General features: G+C 34.8%; 2 protein-coding genes across 2 annotated transcripts; both read right to left on the bottom strand.

The window, feature by feature from the left end:
• Positions 1-28: 28 nt before the first annotated feature.
• On the bottom strand, positions 29-2,471 carry LOC124455369 (F-box only protein 40-like). The gene is made up of 2 exons (XM_047006020.1): positions 1,260-2,471; positions 29-568 (listed from the first exon to the last, which is right to left on the bottom strand). Exons 1-2 carry the CDS (start codon positions 2,415-2,417, stop codon positions 422-424), a joined length of 1,305 nt encoding a protein of 434 aa, XP_046861976.1. The 5' UTR covers positions 2,418-2,471; the 3' UTR covers positions 29-421.
• Positions 2,472-5,412: 2,941 nt separating this feature from the next.
• LOC124455371 (beta-2 adrenergic receptor-like) lies at positions 5,413-16,899 on the bottom strand. The gene is given in 3 exon segments (XM_047006022.1): positions 5,413-6,721; positions 6,724-7,246; positions 16,798-16,899. Coding segments are annotated over 2 exon segments (975 nt in total). The 5' UTR covers positions 7,154-7,246; positions 16,798-16,899; the 3' UTR covers positions 5,413-6,176.
• Positions 16,900-17,905: the final 1,006 nt, after the last annotated feature.

Raw genomic sequence — 17,905 nt, 5'->3', positions numbered from 1 at the left:
AGGATAGTATATGCCCCTCCAAACACAATTCCCAATTTCTTGATCATTTAATGAACACGGTTGGTCATTTGCGATGATGTAATCACCAAAATAACTAATTAATACATAAAATAATTAATTAATTAACTAATTAGAAATGATTTCATAATATTTGCAAGTACAAGGTTTTCAAGCCTTACAATGGTATTGTCGAATAAAAATTTTTGCACATCTTTTTTCTCGCAACATGATTTCATCCCAAGCTTAAGTCCCTTTGAGTCTATAATATTGTTCAGTGACTGCTGCGGACCTGCATTTAAGTGTTGACTACTCTTCTTTTGTTAGCTTTCTTGGTGTCTTGTGAAATTATAATTTTTATGCGTAAGACATCAAATAGCACAAACCATTGATTTAAATATTATTTTATAGTTTCATCAGCAGTTTACTCAGACATATTCACATATTGAAAGGGTTTACTTGAACGATATTTTTCATAGTAGGGGCAATTTTCAAGATGCCTGTTGAGTGCTGGCTTTTCTGCATGTACCCAATGTTTCACCTCAGAAAAAGCCTTCGTGAATGTCCAAACCTGATAAAAAATAATTTCCTATTGCTAATTTCCAAACTGTGTCATACATCCATACAAGTTGAAAAAGTTAAAATTAAGAAATACAAAGTGTGTTTGATTTTAAGTATAAAGTTAAACTTAATACACAAGCACTGTGACCATAAATGCAAATTTACAACTAGATTTGGTCTGACAAGCTTAGACACTCCCACCTGATTTATATAGTTACAAAGTTCAGAACAGGGGGAGTGTTTGACCATCCGACCGACTCTGGTAAAAAAGTGGATTTATCATCTATGGTCACACTTTTATAGAAGAGATGTTAGTAGTCATGGTAAACTTCATATAAACAGGAGTCGCTGCTGTCAGTTGGAGCTCTGATATATAAACAAAATAATGAGCATAATATATGCATGTAAATTTAATACAAGAGCTTGAAAGAGCTTAAAAATTTACGAATCAAGATTCGAGGGCAATGTTCAAGATCTAAAAACAATACTTGTTAAGGTCAAAAATGACAACTAATGACAATGCATTATGCAAAATTTTATGCACTTAGTTTTATTAATGTAAGACACATAGATATTGGTATTCATTACAATGTAATATTGAAGTTCAAAACCAATCATAGTTTAATGCACTATGACCATTTGGTGGGGGGTTGGGGGTTGGGGTGGGTGGTGAGGGAGATCAACAGCAAAAATTTTCTAACCTTTTCTGCAAAAATCCAAGATGATGAGCCATCTTCATATATCCTCTTTCGCCAGCGAGGAGTTACAACACCACGGTTGATAACCAACCGTGACAAATTAAGATGCAATGTTCGACACGTAAGCATTAAGTTGCTCAAGCTAAAACCATCCAACCACTTACAAATCTCCTCTAGCAATTCCGATGGGAGACATAGGATTGCACAGAAATATGAATTCTGACCAGACCAATGTTTAGATTTAACTCCAAAAACTCCCAAAGTTTCGCTAAATACAATCTTGCTTTGAAGGTTGGATGGTAGTAGAGGATAATCAATGAAAGGACAACCATACTGTGCTAAAGGACACCTACGTTCAATCCAACCAAATCCTCCTTGGATTTCAGCATGTACATTTTTAAAGTGTGCACCATACTCATTCCGACGTAAAATTTGCTGGCAAGGAATCTGGTAAGAATGGCTGTGGCGCCCAAAACTCGTTATTATGTCAATGTTTAAGTTCAATCCCAGTCCTGGCCGAGCATTTGGCATGAGAGGGCATTCTGGGATGTTGTCATACCCGGAACTTTTGGTAGAAACGTCTATGGATTTATTTATAATTTCTTCCCTTTCTTCCTCTTCAAAAGAATCGTAATGAAACGATGGATTTAGTTCGACGAAAGCCTTCACCTCATCTGCGTACATCTTAGCTCGTTTGTACGAGAATTTAGATTGAAGATCATGCATTTTTGAGAATCGCTTCACAAAGCCAGTCTTGCAACGATCTTTCCGCATTTCGTTGATCACTTTTTGATCATGGAACGCGAACTCGACCTCCAAACAACCCTTCACCAACACTGGGTTGCTTTGCTTAAATGGCACCCACTTGAGACGTTCACTGGAAAACGATGGGTTTCTGCCCCATACTTGAGTGCACTGCACGACACTAGCCGGACAGTTCTGTATATGTGTACCTATCTGGGAGCGCGCCATTGACATGGGACAGCCGTAATAAGCATTCACACAACGCACTCTTTTTTCACGACAGATATTATTGTGATCAGCAATTTTACATTCATGAAGTTTTACGCCACAACCAAACGAGCAAAAAACCATTGGACAACCACGTTTGCTAGTGCATCGCATGTTATAACAATTTCGGCAATGTTCATGGCTGTCCATGTTTTAATTACCTCATAGAAAAGCGTTTATTTTATATATTTGACCATTAAAGAGCAGTTGCATTGAGTTCTATAAGACCTGGAGGGGAAACGTCAACAAAATTACTATAAATTATCAGCGCGCGGCCGCGTGGTCAAAAACATGGCGGATTTTGGTTGTCAAAGTCAGCGGAAAGACGCGGGCTCATAAAATAAAATTTTTTTCGCCCACCCGGATTTGACAACCACAATTGCGATTATATAAAATTTCAATGCCAAGCACAAAAACTTTTAGAAATTTTATTTTTAAAACATGCTGCAAACTTGTTTGGCATACGGATGCTGAAGAAATGCCTGAAAAGGAAGCATTTCACGACACCGGTAAGCAACGTAAGATTGTTTACCATTTAAAGTGTTCAGTGTTATGTTTTAAGTCAATACTTGAAGTGTGATGGTATATATTTTGTTAATGTTTTACTCCTAAGTTTTAATTTAAGTTATGTTTATTCAGTCCTATTTGTTCTTTACTTAATCGCTTGCTAGACGAGGCAAAGCAACCAGTTCTTATCGAGATATGCATATCTTAAAACTCCTTGTTTCAACTGAGTTGAAATGGAGGATTTTCATGATATTTTCTGAAAATATGAAGCAAATATTAAGGACAGAGCTGTATTGAAATCAAATGCAGTGCAGGATTAATTAATGAGCTCTTTGGTACATGTCGTACAATAAAAAATACCTGTATTAAACAGCTAGCCTGGACAATTTGACAGATTATGGACAATCATGATGATGGTGTGTAAAGGTTTGCTTTATGCTAAAAGTTTTATAAATGCCATCTGGTGTTTCTGTAAATGAATTGTTTATTACACAGTGTAGTAAACAGGTTAGTACATCAAAATCAAGATAAAAACTACTTTGTTCAATAATGTGCCAAATTTTGCTCCTACCTTGAAATATTTGCTCAAGAAAAGCTTATCATGACATGCATGAAACATTAAATATAGTACTGCATCATCTGACAAAATCCATACATTTTCAATTCCAGGTGATTAAAATTCACATAAGATGCATTGGTTGCAATGAAGTTGAATGTGGAAGAAGCAAAATTGATGGCAAAGAACTTTTTATGTCTTTTGAAGAATTACGATATCATTTAAAAGAATAAGAGTAGCAATCTAGTAAAAGAAGCCACATCTGCCTTCAACATGAGACTTTTCCAATTATGTATAGTTACTTTGTACAAAATACTATTTTAGATAAACTTGATTTTTAAGTCATTCACTGATATTTTTACTAAAAGACAAAAAGAAAAATTCAAAGACATAATGTAAAATTCAAAAATTTGTCAAGTTGTTTGAACCTAGAAAAATTAGTATAGGTAACTGTAATTTGTAAGGACACAAGAGAAAAGTAGTGCAAGGTTAGCATTTTGAGAGTTAATAAGTTCTTGACATACATTACACAAGGCCATAATATTATAAATGTCTGTACAATAATTATACAACATGCTAAATATCTTCACCTACATTATAATTATTTAAACAGGTTTGCCTTCATGCAGCAATAAGAAAAGTGTTATGTCAGAGAAAACAATGCACTTTGATTTAAGAAATAGTATTTTCAATGGGAAATTAATGTAGTTCTGTTCAGTAGTAGATCCATGGTTGTCAATAACAATCCAGTTTCTAATATCCAGCAACATGATTATAGAATTTCTGAATTTCGTTCTTTTGCTCTCCTAGTTCAAGATATTTTCCTCGTCAGTTCTCAGTAGATTTATCAGAATATCATAATACTTTATAAGACACCCAGAATCAATCCTACCAAAAAAATCTCAAAAAAATTACATACCTACTTATAATATATTTCCAGTCGACTAAAGTCGTAGGGGTAAGCTAACTTTTTCTAACTCCTTTTTGGACGTTTTAACTAAGATTTACCCATCTATTCAAGAAAGACAGTTGCACCAAGCTGTTAACAAACAGTCAAAAACACAAGTAATGCGCATGGGATTATGCATTAAAGCTTAACAACAAATTGACAGTGTAAAGAATGCCGTTTGATATTTATTTCTAATATAGCTAAAGCATTACTTGACAAAATATACGTTATTTTACAGTAGATTTACCTCATTTAAATGTGTGTGTCTTTTTCACAAAAACCTGAAGCATTATTTTCAATATTTTATGCTTACGGTATCGTGGTTGTTTTCGCTGGTTGTCATAATATAAGCAGGAATAGAGATCCGGATTCGGGAGGGAGCGAATGTTAAAAATTTTTCTCAAAGTGGAAGTTTTGACAACCAAAATCCGCCATTACCGCCATGTTTTTGACCACGGGGTCCAGGCCCCTTTGCCCCTCCAGGTCTTTTAGAGCTCAATGAGCAGTTGACGTCCGCCATATTAGATTATCTGGGGAGGAACTCTAACGAATGTGATTGGTCAATTTTTACTTTCATTGTCATTGTGAATTTTTGCTCTTGTAAATTTGTGATTTCAACTCCATAAGCTCCTTTTTGAAACACACGAACGTTGCATCATGAATGATTCAACTGTTTTTTCTATGATTCATTTTTTCTGTAAGCAAGAGTGTCATATTATATATGATATTTTTCCAATGGCATAGATAGGGGGGACTCAGCCACCTAATAAAGAGAGTTAGCTTTCGAAATCTGGGTAGAATTAGCCCTCGCACTTCATATGTTTCTCCATCGTCACTGAGCCCCTGAACTCATTTAATCCGCAACATGTTCACCAATTTTTTTAAAGTTTAACAACAGTAAATAATGTCAACAGTGGCTACTAAGCGTACTTTGTCAATTTGGTTTGTGTATTTATTTACGATGTACTTCGTTGTGTGATTGAAATTATTTTCACTACCTTAAGTCAGTCAAATCTGAAATATTAGAATGGTTGATTATAGACATTTAAAACTTGATTCAACATGTTCTGGACATGTCACCAAGAAGAATGAATTTAGCATGACAACACCGCGTGTTGTAGACGTCCTCAAGATTCCGTTTGAAGTATTACTTTATTGAGATACCAAATTTACTTCACTAATGCTGATTTTTCGCGATTATTTGCTTTGTGATCCATTAAAAATCATCTTTTTCCCGGAATGAAAAACCTAAATGTTCATTGAAAGCCGAAATGAAAAGCCAAAATTTACAGTTCCCAAATGTTCTAAACACTAATACAAACCCGAGGACTCTGAAACCCAACAAACTTAACAGAAAACCAAAATACCCAAGATAATAAGAACGCTAAGCCGAAAGTTCCCAAAAGACTTCTTTTAGAAATTTGAAATAAACATTTACATGAACTATGATGTGAACTAATTGTTCCAAACTATTCTTATGGAGACGGCTGCGTTTCTTTCACATTCTTTCCGTTTACCATTGTAACCATTCTTTAATAATGTAACATTTAGAAATGTTTGAGATTATCAAGACAGCTGAAATCGTCCAATCAAAAGATTATTGGCACCAGACCTAGGGCAAACTATTGCGGTTCGACCAAAGCCCCTGGAGCTACTCACGTTTTGAATGTCGCAGTTTAATTTCGTGTTGAGCACGTTCGTAATTTTGAATTTAAATCTCATCGAGACTTTGTACCTTAGATTGGGTTTGGAGCAATTGGAAGATTTTTTGGTAAAAAACTACATCTTCACAACTCGTCCCAAGACCTTGGCAGAGTACTACATTCTGTTTGAAAGTAGTATAGCTGCTGTTTATAGAGCATGTTATAGCCTGTCCTAGTTCGTCACACAAGTCTTCTCAGACAATAGCAATATCATTACGAATGCAATCATTGGCACTGTTACCATTGCTCGCACTAGATGAACCCATATTGATCTGTTTCTTTCTAAGTACATTCAGAAACTCGTTCTTTATGTCCAGCTTCTGCAGACCGTAAATAAACGGATTTATCGATGCGTTTAACACAAGGAGGAACCTTGATATATAATTTATCTTCACGGGAACTGGTCGAAGCAAAAAATATTTTACTATCATCCGATAAGCAGAAAGCAACCAGCCTAAAATAAATACAACAACAACCAAACCGTAAACTTTTAAAGTCGACTTAGCTTCCAATACAAGTTTTTGCCTTCCACCGTGAGTGTCTTCTTCTGTAATAAGACTCATTCTACGAATTTGGTTGGCATGCCACTTTGCAACACCATAAATACGCCAAAAGGCAGCCAGCATCACCAAACTTGGAATTATCATAAAAAGCGCAACTTGCGTCAACCAGTAAATACGATTGACGAGTATGGACACTTCGGGTTTTGCGTGGATCAAAGGTATGATTGCAAGGGAATAGGTATCAACCATACATTGGCGATAACTTCCAGGACACGTTTCTTGTTCACGTAATGCACATACTTGAACGGATGTAAAATGGCGATGTACCTTTCTGAGGTGCAAGCACATAGATTTAGAACAGAAGCGAACAATATGAAATTGTACAAAGCCGTCACAACACTGTTTTTACAAGGTAAACTGGTCTCGGTGCAAAGAAGATGTGACGGAATGATAAACAATGGCACGCCAAGATCAGAAATCGCCAAAGACAAGAGAAACCAGTTGGTGTTCGTGTGAAGGTTTTTGTGAGTTATAATGATGTAGATTATTATGATGTTACCAAGCAACGAGAGTGCTTCTACGACTCCCAGGCTGCACCAGAAGACGACGCGAAAGAGGGTGCCAGGAAGCTGACTGTTTTCCGTGGTCGTATTGTTAAAGCCATCCATTTTGGGTGCTATTAAAGAGGTCTTCACTCTTGAAACACGTTGACACAAAGGATTGTTGACACGACAAACATTACATAAGTATTACTCGATTTTCTAAAGAGAAAATATGAAAATCAGCGTGTTGCTTGTTGTTGCGGTTAGAAATCATACTGTAGCGATTAAGTCTCTTTTCTGATTGGCTACGTGAATGTTTCGTATGAGTCGTATCGACCGCTGAATGTCAGGCCGCTTATTAGAGATGCAAAAAATTAACAAGGCCGACGACAAAAAATAATTGTTCAATGGTCTAAAGAACGCGAAAGTTCTTTTTTTCTACTGTTTGATTGGTCGAGTTGTGTCACGTGATAGTGAAAAAATTCAACTGTTTCCCTGCATGTAGCTCGAGAGTGAGAGTGTGAGAGTCTTCCAGTAGATCGCGTAATAATCACTTTCGTCATCGCGTGAAAATGCTACGTATGTTTGATCTTTATCAACGGCATCTAAACTAGACGAAAAAAAAGCGCACGAGTTTTTGCAAAATATACTAGGTATTTTTATATTAGATTTTCTATATTTAACAATAGATTCCAAGCTTGAGATATCTATGAGGTTACAGTTAATGAAGGCAAATGTTTTATAGAATCATACTAGTATTCATAAAGAAAAGAGTTGTTATAGTTTTTCATAATTTTTTATGCATTTGTTGCTGTTGACATATTGTTTATATTAAAGAGCGAAGAACTCTTGCTCTTGCTTAGTTATTTTAATTGAATTTTTGTTTATTTTGTCTTTAATTATCTTAAAGTTGTATTTAGCAGCAGCTTAAGTCTTCTCTAGAATTGTTTTCTGAAGTAAAGAATCAAGTTTCTCGTCAGAAACTATAAGTAAAACGCGAGACAGGGTCGGGAGCCATGTTTGTTTTTCATTACTTGCTATCTATTGCATTGCTACTTGCTATCGAGAATTAGATAGCAAGTAGAGTAGCCAATTAAACAAAAGCATTTGCAATAGAATAGTATTATGATTCTACCTAAATATATTAGTATAGGTAACAGTATATGTAGTTTCGAGTGCAATTACGGACCAATATGAACAAGTGACTTTTTCAAAGACCACAACAAAATATTGTGAGTCCGATATTTTTCACGAGACGCCGTCTAAAAAAACAGTACTTGCTTTTGTAATTTTTTCTTCGCATTATTTTTTATTTCTTGAATTTCACACAAAACGGATTGCAACTGTGGAAATAACCGTTTACTTACAACTGTCGACATGTTTGTTTTTTTCTTGAATTCAAAAGAAGCTTATTTGGCTTTCACTGCCTTTCAACCAATCAGATTACAGTAATTACTGTGCAATTACATATTTTTACAGTGCAATTACAGCTTTTCAACAGAGCAATTACATTTTTTTTGCAGTGCGATTACAGATAAACTGCATTCCAATCAACCAATCACAGTCGAGAAATATCTCAAAGTATATTATTAGCAGTGCAATTACACATTTCTACAGTATAATTACAGATAAACTGCACTGCAATCAACCAATCACAGTCGAAAATCATCTCAGTGGCTATGCTATCCTATTATTTGGGAAAATAAATATTTTATAAATAGCAACGGCAATCACGTGACAACGAAACACACTGTCACCCGCGAACTCTATTGTAAAATTGCAACAAACTAAGGATTAACTAACGAATACAAGTCAATTTTACACGACATTATCTGTTGGCAATGCACGACTAATTGACGATTAAGAGCAGTTTTACGCGCATATTTTGTCCCAACTAAAAGAATTAAATAAAATCTGCCTACGACTTTGCAACTGAACACAGAAGTTACTCTCCAAAACAAATCATTACTAGCAAACATAACGCTTTTTGTAGACAAGTATAGAAATGAAATAAGAAAGAAGTATAAAAGTAGTAAACGAAATTATAATATGCGGGAAAACTTTGATGAAAAGTTCACTTACGTTTAATAGAAAATCGCTCCAATATACAAAGATTAAGATTAAGATGAAAATTTTTATTTGATCCATTTCACAGAAGTTTATCAACCACTATAGTTTAATTAATAAAGAAATCAACATATGAAACGTTATGTATTGTCCGAGAATACACACCTTCAAAAACTAACTTCTTTGAAACGGCAATTGTTAGTCCTCTGCGGCAATGTTTTAGACGCGTATTAAATAACTAATTTCTATATCAATGTCTATATATATATACAAGTGATAAAATCAAAGCGAAGAGATAACGAATTTCACAAATTAATTGCTGTTTCGGTCCAAATATATTTTATGCATTAAACTTAATACAATTCTACGGATGTTGCTCCGCAAACAATCTGCTATGCACAAGGCTTGCTTTTTTTTTTAAAAAAAGCCAAAAAGCTCGAATCTATTTAAAGAGACTGGAAGTTTTAGCGTCGTTATAAACAATCGTGGAAGATTAATCTAAGTGTATAATTTTGATATGTATTTTTTGAGGACATTTTTTACATTTGTAACTACTTAGGTATTCTAAAATATGAAATATCGAGGTGTTTTTTCGGTGGTTGCTTTATCAGTATATAATCAGCCATATATAAGGAAATCACACAAATGGAATGTAGAAGATATACTGAATTTTATTTCAATAATCTATCATCTACAAATGCATAAGACAACAGATGCGCACTTAGTTGCATTGAGTCCTTTATTCCTTATCTCACAAAACTGGAACGACTTGTGTACGACATGAGAATTATTCAAATACAAAATTCCTCGCTTTTATCGCAAATGCTTCTCGAAGAAAATCATCTTGTCAATTAAAGAGAGAAGAAAAACTAGGCACCAGTCCTCAACGGGTCGTAAGACCCCAACTGTTTTAACAAGCAGCCCAAAAATCGGGTTAAAGAGCTTTGTACATTCTGTTTGATAATGGTTTTGAAATACTGAAACCAAAATTCTATGGTTTAAAAACGCACGCAGCCATACCGATAATTGTGGAAGGGGGGAGACCATATTCATATATTCATTTTATAATTCGTAAAAAACGATGGATTTCAAAAGAAACTAACACGGCATGTCATGCATATATGCATATGCCTTCCCAATTATCGTTCTGAGTAGGGCTTGGGTTTGAATTGAATCTTGTTTATAATTAAGATAAGTACAAAATGTTTTTGTTCGGAATATGTTTTACATCACATTTTGAATTATAACAAAGCTTTTTTAATTCATCCAAGGATTAAAAAGAAAAATTGTCTCAAAAGAAGTTTAATTGTTTAAATTGTTGAATTGAAATACATTGACATCGCTATCTTTTGCTACAATGGAAACTTTTACAGACGAACGTTGCTCATTTACATGAAGTACTTCGCACAATTAATGTGTACAATACGATCAGAGGTTCATTTGAAACTTGGAGAATTGTAACAATTATTCGAGACGGACAAATTTCAAGACTACAAACCAAACAGCGCCCAGCTGACTGAGCTATAAATTATGAATCAAACTAATAAATTATTCTATTCATCAAGCGAACCGGAAGTTATCGTCTTTGCAATTACAATAATTAAAACCAAAAAGACAATTATCACAGACAGACAGCGTAGCGACCGAAAAGCCGGCCATAACAACAGAGATGATATATTTGTAGAATTATCGTCAAACCGCAGTCCTACAAACATTGACGGATCATATCACGAGAAGTAATGCTTTGCAAGCTTTCGGAAAGATAATTTGAATGATAAACAGTTCAATGATAACGCTGTTACGAATTGGATTATTTTTTAATTTGAGGAGAAAGCCTATTCTTAGGAGACTTTATAAGAGGCTTCGAGTCTTCATTGAATATCGTTGATGTATTTGAATTTTAAAATGCAGGAAATCACTCAAATTGAGTCACGTACAAGCAAAAGCGTTTATCCGTTATCAAGGCAGCACCTGTTGTATTTATTACGTAATTTAAAAATATCACGCGAATGTTTACAAAAGGCGTCGTCGTATAAGAGCGAGTAAAAGAGGTGCAAAAATAAATTGAAAATCTGCTTGTCACACTCTGATAATGTACAAAGCTCCCATACGTAGAGTACAGAATACCAATGATTTAGAACCCAATCTTCTAAATGTCTAACTTAACGTGTCAAGGTGAGGCAAAGACGCCATCTTGAAAGGAGGCAAAAAGTAAAACTTAAAATGAAAAATAAGTTAAAACAAAGTTTAAAAAACCCATTCTATGAAATATTTAAAGAAACAAACCTAGACTATGAACTTTGCGACTCTATATCAACTTAGCAAAAGCAGATAATAGTCTTAAATATCGTCAGTTTTGCCACCTTGCCTCACTCGTTACGATACAATTTCGGCGGAGTCAGATATCTAGTAAATTGGGTTCTACGTCATTGCAGAATACCGACTTAGAAACTATGAAGTGAAGTTTGATTTAGCGAAGCCTCGTACCATAATTGCTTAAAACGAAGCTTTCACTACAGGGGAGACTGGCTTTCGAACAGCCTTCCTTAAAAAGCTCAAAGCTTCAATCTTTTACACAGTTTAAGAACGCTGTACATAAATTTTATAATACGTCTTAACTCCCACACGGCAGCCTTGTAAAGTACTGAGTAAATTTTTTTGTATAGTAAGTACACTAGTTTTATTGATGTATGTATTTAGTTATACGTTGATGTTTTTTATTATCTATTTCAACTTCACTGACGATTTCAACCTGTTAAAAATTATTTTCATTGAATTGAATCGAAGTACTTTTAGAGAAGCCTCAAAAAATATATTTTTTCGACATAATAAGGCTGACATCATTCATCAGTTGACCGCAAGGTACATTTAAAAAATTAGCGGCTGTGGGATAGTTGATAGAAATGTTTCAACATCAACCATGGTAAAAAAAGCAAGACATTGTCGGTTAATTGTGACACCTAGACTTTAAAGATACATAAAGAATTACAGACATTAATCTACAGACGATTATATCGCATATAGGCTGAAATAGGTAGCTAAGATTAAGACATTATTAGAGAAGAAAACACTCTAGCCACAAGCTGAAGTTGAATTGCTGATGGTGTAATTTAACATTTAGCTTGCAAAAAACAAAAGTGAAGTTACATTTTTCGTAAAAGAGGCTAACAGGTTTCTTGATGATAAACACATTTAGCAATTGCAGATGACATGAATAATGAAGACTAAGCATCCTTATTCAAAAGCACACCGGCAGACAGTTTCTTAATGTCATCTAAAGCATGTGACTGCAAGAAAATTGACCTGAACTAAATATTATTAAAAAGGACCAAACCTGAAAATGACTTCACCGTGTTCAAATGGACAGGAGCTTGAAAATATATGCCTTGGCTATTCCACTTGTAGCTGTGCGTCAAATTCCCAAATACAGCCAGGCAGATGTCCCACTGAGCTGAAAATTCATAAACAAACACATTTTTGCTGTCTTAGACTAAGGAAGTTGTCCTACTACATAAATCATAATTTAAGTCCATTTGTGTCTAGAATTTTGATGTTGCACTTGTTACAAATGATGTACATCAAAATTAAAGCATTATGTAGAATGCATCTGTTGTAGAGATTAAGCTGTATTTTCTAAAAGCACATAAAAGTAAGAGACTAGAGTTTTAGAGAGTATTAAATTTTCACGATTCTCAAACGAGAAAATAATTTATAGAATAGACTCATAGGTTCAAAAAGACTTCTCCGCTCTTTGCAACGCTCTGATCGGTGAAATTGGCGCATGCTCGTTTGTACGTTATCCGACTGGCCTACATTTTATCGCAGAGTTTGAACCCTCACGTGACGTACAAGTGTACATCCTATGCCCAGGATTATTCATCAGACGATGAAACGTTTAAAAGAAGATCCTAGCTTCTCTCCAAATTTGCCGCCCTATGAACAAACTTAGCGCGCGAAACTTCAAAAGATAGCGCACCAATCACATTAAACGTAGGAGGGAAACTTGCACACACACACAAAAAGATAAATACACGGCTGACAGCCGCCAGCGAGTGCTGATTTGCCTTATAATAGATAGAACGCAATCCATCGTAAATTATAGGATTTATCTAATGTATCAAATGTATATAGCAAAAAGATAAATATAATCTATGGAATCTACGCGTAAATAAAGGAAGCCGTTCATAAGTAGTAACAATAAAAGCTCACTACAGTAGCCGCCACTATACAAATTCTTTCAGAAATGATTAGACAATGGAAGAAATTGACTTCTTGAATGAAAGAAAAGAATATCGTCCAATTAGCAGTCAACTTTTTAAAAAGCAATTTTAAACGGTTTTGAGCAATGTCTCAATACTCAATGCTTTAGATGACGGGGGGTTTTATGTGCATAAATGAAGAAATCCGGCTGTTCCTATTGAGATGAAACTGGTTGATCCTCTGAACTTTAGCGTTTAATGTAAAATCTGTTTGTAAATTGCTTTACATAAATATGCGCTAATCTCAAAATACAAATATTGTTGTATGTTATAGCTATGTAAATTATAGTAACAACAGCCATATTTTCGTTCAGAGCAATGAAATGGCGAACAATATTTAACAAGGAACATAAATCAAAAGATTATCTAGTTCTTATAAGACAATGCTTTCTGAGAAACATTTTACGAGACAAGTTTTCGTACATGCATTAACAAATGCGACAGTTTCGAATGCAACGAACACATTGTTTTATAAAATGATGAAACTAGTACGAGCGAGCTATTGCCAAACTTGTCAAGTAAATGACAACGTAAATGAGTACGAGCGAGCTATTGCCAAACTTGTCAAGTAAATGGCCACGCGGGAAAAAATTGTTCGTCAATAACCAACTTTACATAAAAACTTACAGCGACAAAACCAAAACAACGACAATCTTGAAGAGATAAAAAAAGAACGTGTACTTCCACCTGTATGCAAGTCGGTCAACCACCTCCTGTATGCAAAGTAATGAAAAACGCAGGCTTTTAAATACTTCACAACTGAAAAAAAAAATCGATGTCGATGATTTAAGCGATAAACACGTTGATTCTATGGACGATAAACCATTTTTGGTCACGCTTCTTCTAGATTCAATTATAACTTAATGTTTTAACATCGTCACGATATTTACAGATAAGAGTTCGATGTTAAAGGAACATTCTGTTTGTTCGTTATAGCTATGAAAACCTAAAAAACATCGTACTCCAGAATCGTCCATTCAAATATAACATGACAAACAAGAGATCAAGAGTCAACTGCCCAAGTTATAAACATTAGTCTTGTTGTTTTAAACACTGGGGGTTAATCTAAACAAATTAACACAGTCGTACTCCGCTAAGCTTGCGTATACGCTGGCTACTTTCTTCTTCCCAGATAAGGACGAGCACAAGGAATAGAGCTAATATCATACATTTCATGAGAAGATATTTTGCGCCTGTAGTGGAAGCTTGCGTAAATGTACGATTAGTAATTCTAAAATTGAGATTATTGCCTGCGTGTATTCAAATAGCTCACTCATAGACTCACGGAAATCGCCCTTCAACTCGTCGATGGCAAAGTCATTTCTTCATTTTTTTGCTATTCGCAGATTTTTGCTAAAATACGTCGAGTCAAGTTATTAGTGGTAGAATGATAGTGGTAGAGTAAAAACGCCGTCTTCGAATAATTATGGGTTAATTTTGAAGCCCCCCAGTCCGTGAGTGAGGTTTTAGCATACGGACGGTGAAAATCTTAGGCGCCTCGAAAAACAGATGCTTTTGATTCCAAGCAATTGTTCAATAAATAGTTGTGTGGTTTGGCTTACTCCGGGTCAAATTATGAGCAAGGCGCCTTAACTCACCCGCAGACAAAAAAGCTCGCTTAATTTAGAGCCGCGACAACATTACTATTCATAGCATTCTCGGTAAATTAAAAGATGACAAACGCTAACAATATACTATAGGCACCCAACGTAGAAGACAGTTTTAATTTAAATCGGTGAATGGGTTAAAAAAGACGTGTTAGAAACTTGTGAAATATTACATACTTTACAATGTGGAATTTAATAATTTCTGTTCAGTTAGTACGGGAGATGTGTTTTGTTGAAACTTGGAAGAGAGTATACTTTGTTCAAGCGTCATACTTTATTTACAAAAAATCACGTAATATGAACAAATAAAAACACACACACACAGACTCAATAATTCCGAAACATTTTTATTCAAAACGTTCCGACTAAAAACGTCACTATCGGAGAAATAGCACGCTTTGCTTGGCTTGGTAACATTTTTGGCTGTTTACTAAACGTAATTTTACAAAAAATTTAGCCAAGATTAAATGCAAGTGCAATTTAGGCCTTTGGAGACAAAGTTTAAAAATCAAAATGGCAGCAAAATTATTGTGAGGCAATTGGGACGATTACTACGAAAGAGGTAGGACACCGGAAGTAAAATTGCCTAGTCTGCCATTTTTGTTCCATAGCCAGCAAATACAGAACATTAAATGGTGGAAAGATAAATTTTCTGTTGTGTTTTCTTATTAATGAATAGACAGCGATCGCTAACTTTGGAATTCAGTTGTTTATAGAACGCAAGAGTAGAAGAGCACTTATTTAATGCAGTGGATGTAGTGAATACGCTTCAATATTGTTTTGCCACAAAGGAGCGCGTATGTTTCTATTCTTCATCGCTTTTATTGGCACTATTATAACGCAAAATATAATCATTATAAACATTTATAAATACAGGGCTCTGAGGACGATCACTGGTAGCAATAGCGGCCCCAGGCTATCTTTTCCGCAGTCATGAAATAACATTAACTTGTGAATGTAAATCTCGAATGATCATAAAAGAGCGTTTTTTTCGTCAGGCAAAATAGTAATTAGCAAAGTTAATAAGAGCGAATTCAAGTTGAACTAAAAACACACATAGACAACCACCATGCCGCACAATTTCATGATCCCTGAATGCAATTTCGGCATTTTTCGAGGGAGGTATTACACTTCAATGTTATCTAGTTCAGTCAAGAATAATGTGAACATTTCGTAAACTCTCGCAAAACTAATACTGTGAAATGCATTAAAATTACTCTCGCTAAAACGGAATTTCGAATACATCATGTAATCCCCAGACATTTTCATTGTTTTTCTTTACAAAGTACATTCTGAATTCTTTTCGATGAACGAAGTGTGAACAACGACTTCATAACTTAAAAATAACATATTTTACAATGAGTGCAAACTACAAGTTAAATAAATTAGGAAATTTCAAGCAAAATCTAACAGAAATACAGGGCAACAAGATCTACAACCTAACTTGGGATACTTCTTTTGAGTCTAACAGAAATACAGGGCAACAAGATCTACAACCTAACTTGGGATACTTCTTTTGAATCTAGCGAATTACGAACACAAAATTGCCCTCCCTCAAAATCATGCAATTACCAACACCAACAACAGTTTATAAATCCTTTTGAAACGAAAACAGGTTACCTAAGCTTTCCGCAATTTTTTTAACTTGAAATGTTAAATAAAAAATGTTTAAATTGATATTAATTGATAAACTCTCGAAGCAGCTACAAGTAAAAAATTCCATTCTGTGTTTTATTCAGGAAAATACTAAGTTATGGGTTGGCTACGGGAGTATGATCAAAAAGTAAACACAAACAAATGAAACATCACAAAATTACAAATTATAGCCAAAACTCACTCGATTTTCGATCCGTTTATGAACAGAAATTGAAGTTGGAAATGAACATAAATTTTTCAAATGATTTCTTCTCGATAGCTCTGGGAAATGAATTTTAAAAATTGCTTCACTGAGATGACACGACACTATTCGAGTGGGACGAAATAATGCATATCAGCATTAACAATAATGAAAATTAACTTCGAAATCGTTTAACTGATCTGTTTGTCATTGTATATTTATGAATGATAAATCATCATAATTGACGACAGCTACACGTTCGTTCTTCATGTCATAAAAATAGAAAGAACCTTCCGTCTTCCTTCCTTAAACAAATATAATCATGTCAAGTCTTCTAAGCTCACTCGGCTATCTTTTTTTTTAAGAAAACTGAATTATTTTGGCAAAAAGTGCGAAAGGCGAAAAATATGTTGTAGCCAAAAACCTAAGACAGTTTTTCCATGATGACAGCTAAGGTATCTCAATCGTTTAATCAGAAATTTACACAAGGTGCCCACCGGCTAACCGCTATGTTGTGGAAAAACAGCACGAAATGATCTCAACAGTGAACAGTAATAATGATAGACAAAACTTAATCAGTATAAGACTGAATTATGAAAGACTTCAAACCGCTTCCAACAGTTGTATTGCAACATTGCTGCATCAGTAAACGTTGACCACTAAAAACATTTTAAAAAATTATTTGGAAAATAAGCGAAAACTTCGAAAGAAACATTTTGACTGTGATTTGTCTAAGTGTAATGAATAATTAAAACGGGGAACTAAATCTTATCGACGCTAATTTTACCTCCAACGTGTAAATTCTCATCAACATCTGGTCTGTCTGATCAATGTGGGCAAACATATCGTCTGATTAACTTGAATCACCCGTCGAGAATTTTCATTTGCTTAATTTGAAAATCATCGCTTATTGACAAAAACGAGAGACGGAGCGAACATTGCTGGCTAAAGCCTGTTTTCCACTAGCCACGTATCGTAACGTATCGTAGCAAAACGTAACATGGCGCATGCGTGCTTGTGAATTTGGTGGTCAATACGCACAATCACGCATGCGCCATGTTACGTTTTGCTACGATACGTTACGATACGTGGCTAGTGGAAAACAGGC

The sequence above is a fragment of the Xenia sp. Carnegie-2017 genome, unplaced genomic scaffold (assembly GCF_021976095.1).
Source record: "Xenia sp. Carnegie-2017 unplaced genomic scaffold, XeniaSp_v1 HiC_scaffold_39, whole genome shotgun sequence".
Taxonomy (NCBI): domain Eukaryota; kingdom Metazoa; phylum Cnidaria; class Anthozoa; order Malacalcyonacea; family Xeniidae; genus Xenia; species Xenia sp. Carnegie-2017.
This window is presented reverse-complemented; position numbering and strand designations above follow the sequence as displayed.

Coding starts and splice junctions, on each gene's coding strand:
- LOC124455369 (XM_047006020.1), bottom strand. CDS start 2,417: ATGGACAGCCATGAACATTGCCGAAATTGTTATAACATGCGATGCACT. Junction 569..1,259: donor CTTGGATTTTTGCAGAAAAG/GTTAGAAAATTT, acceptor ATTTTTTATCAG/GTTTGGACATTCACGAAGGC.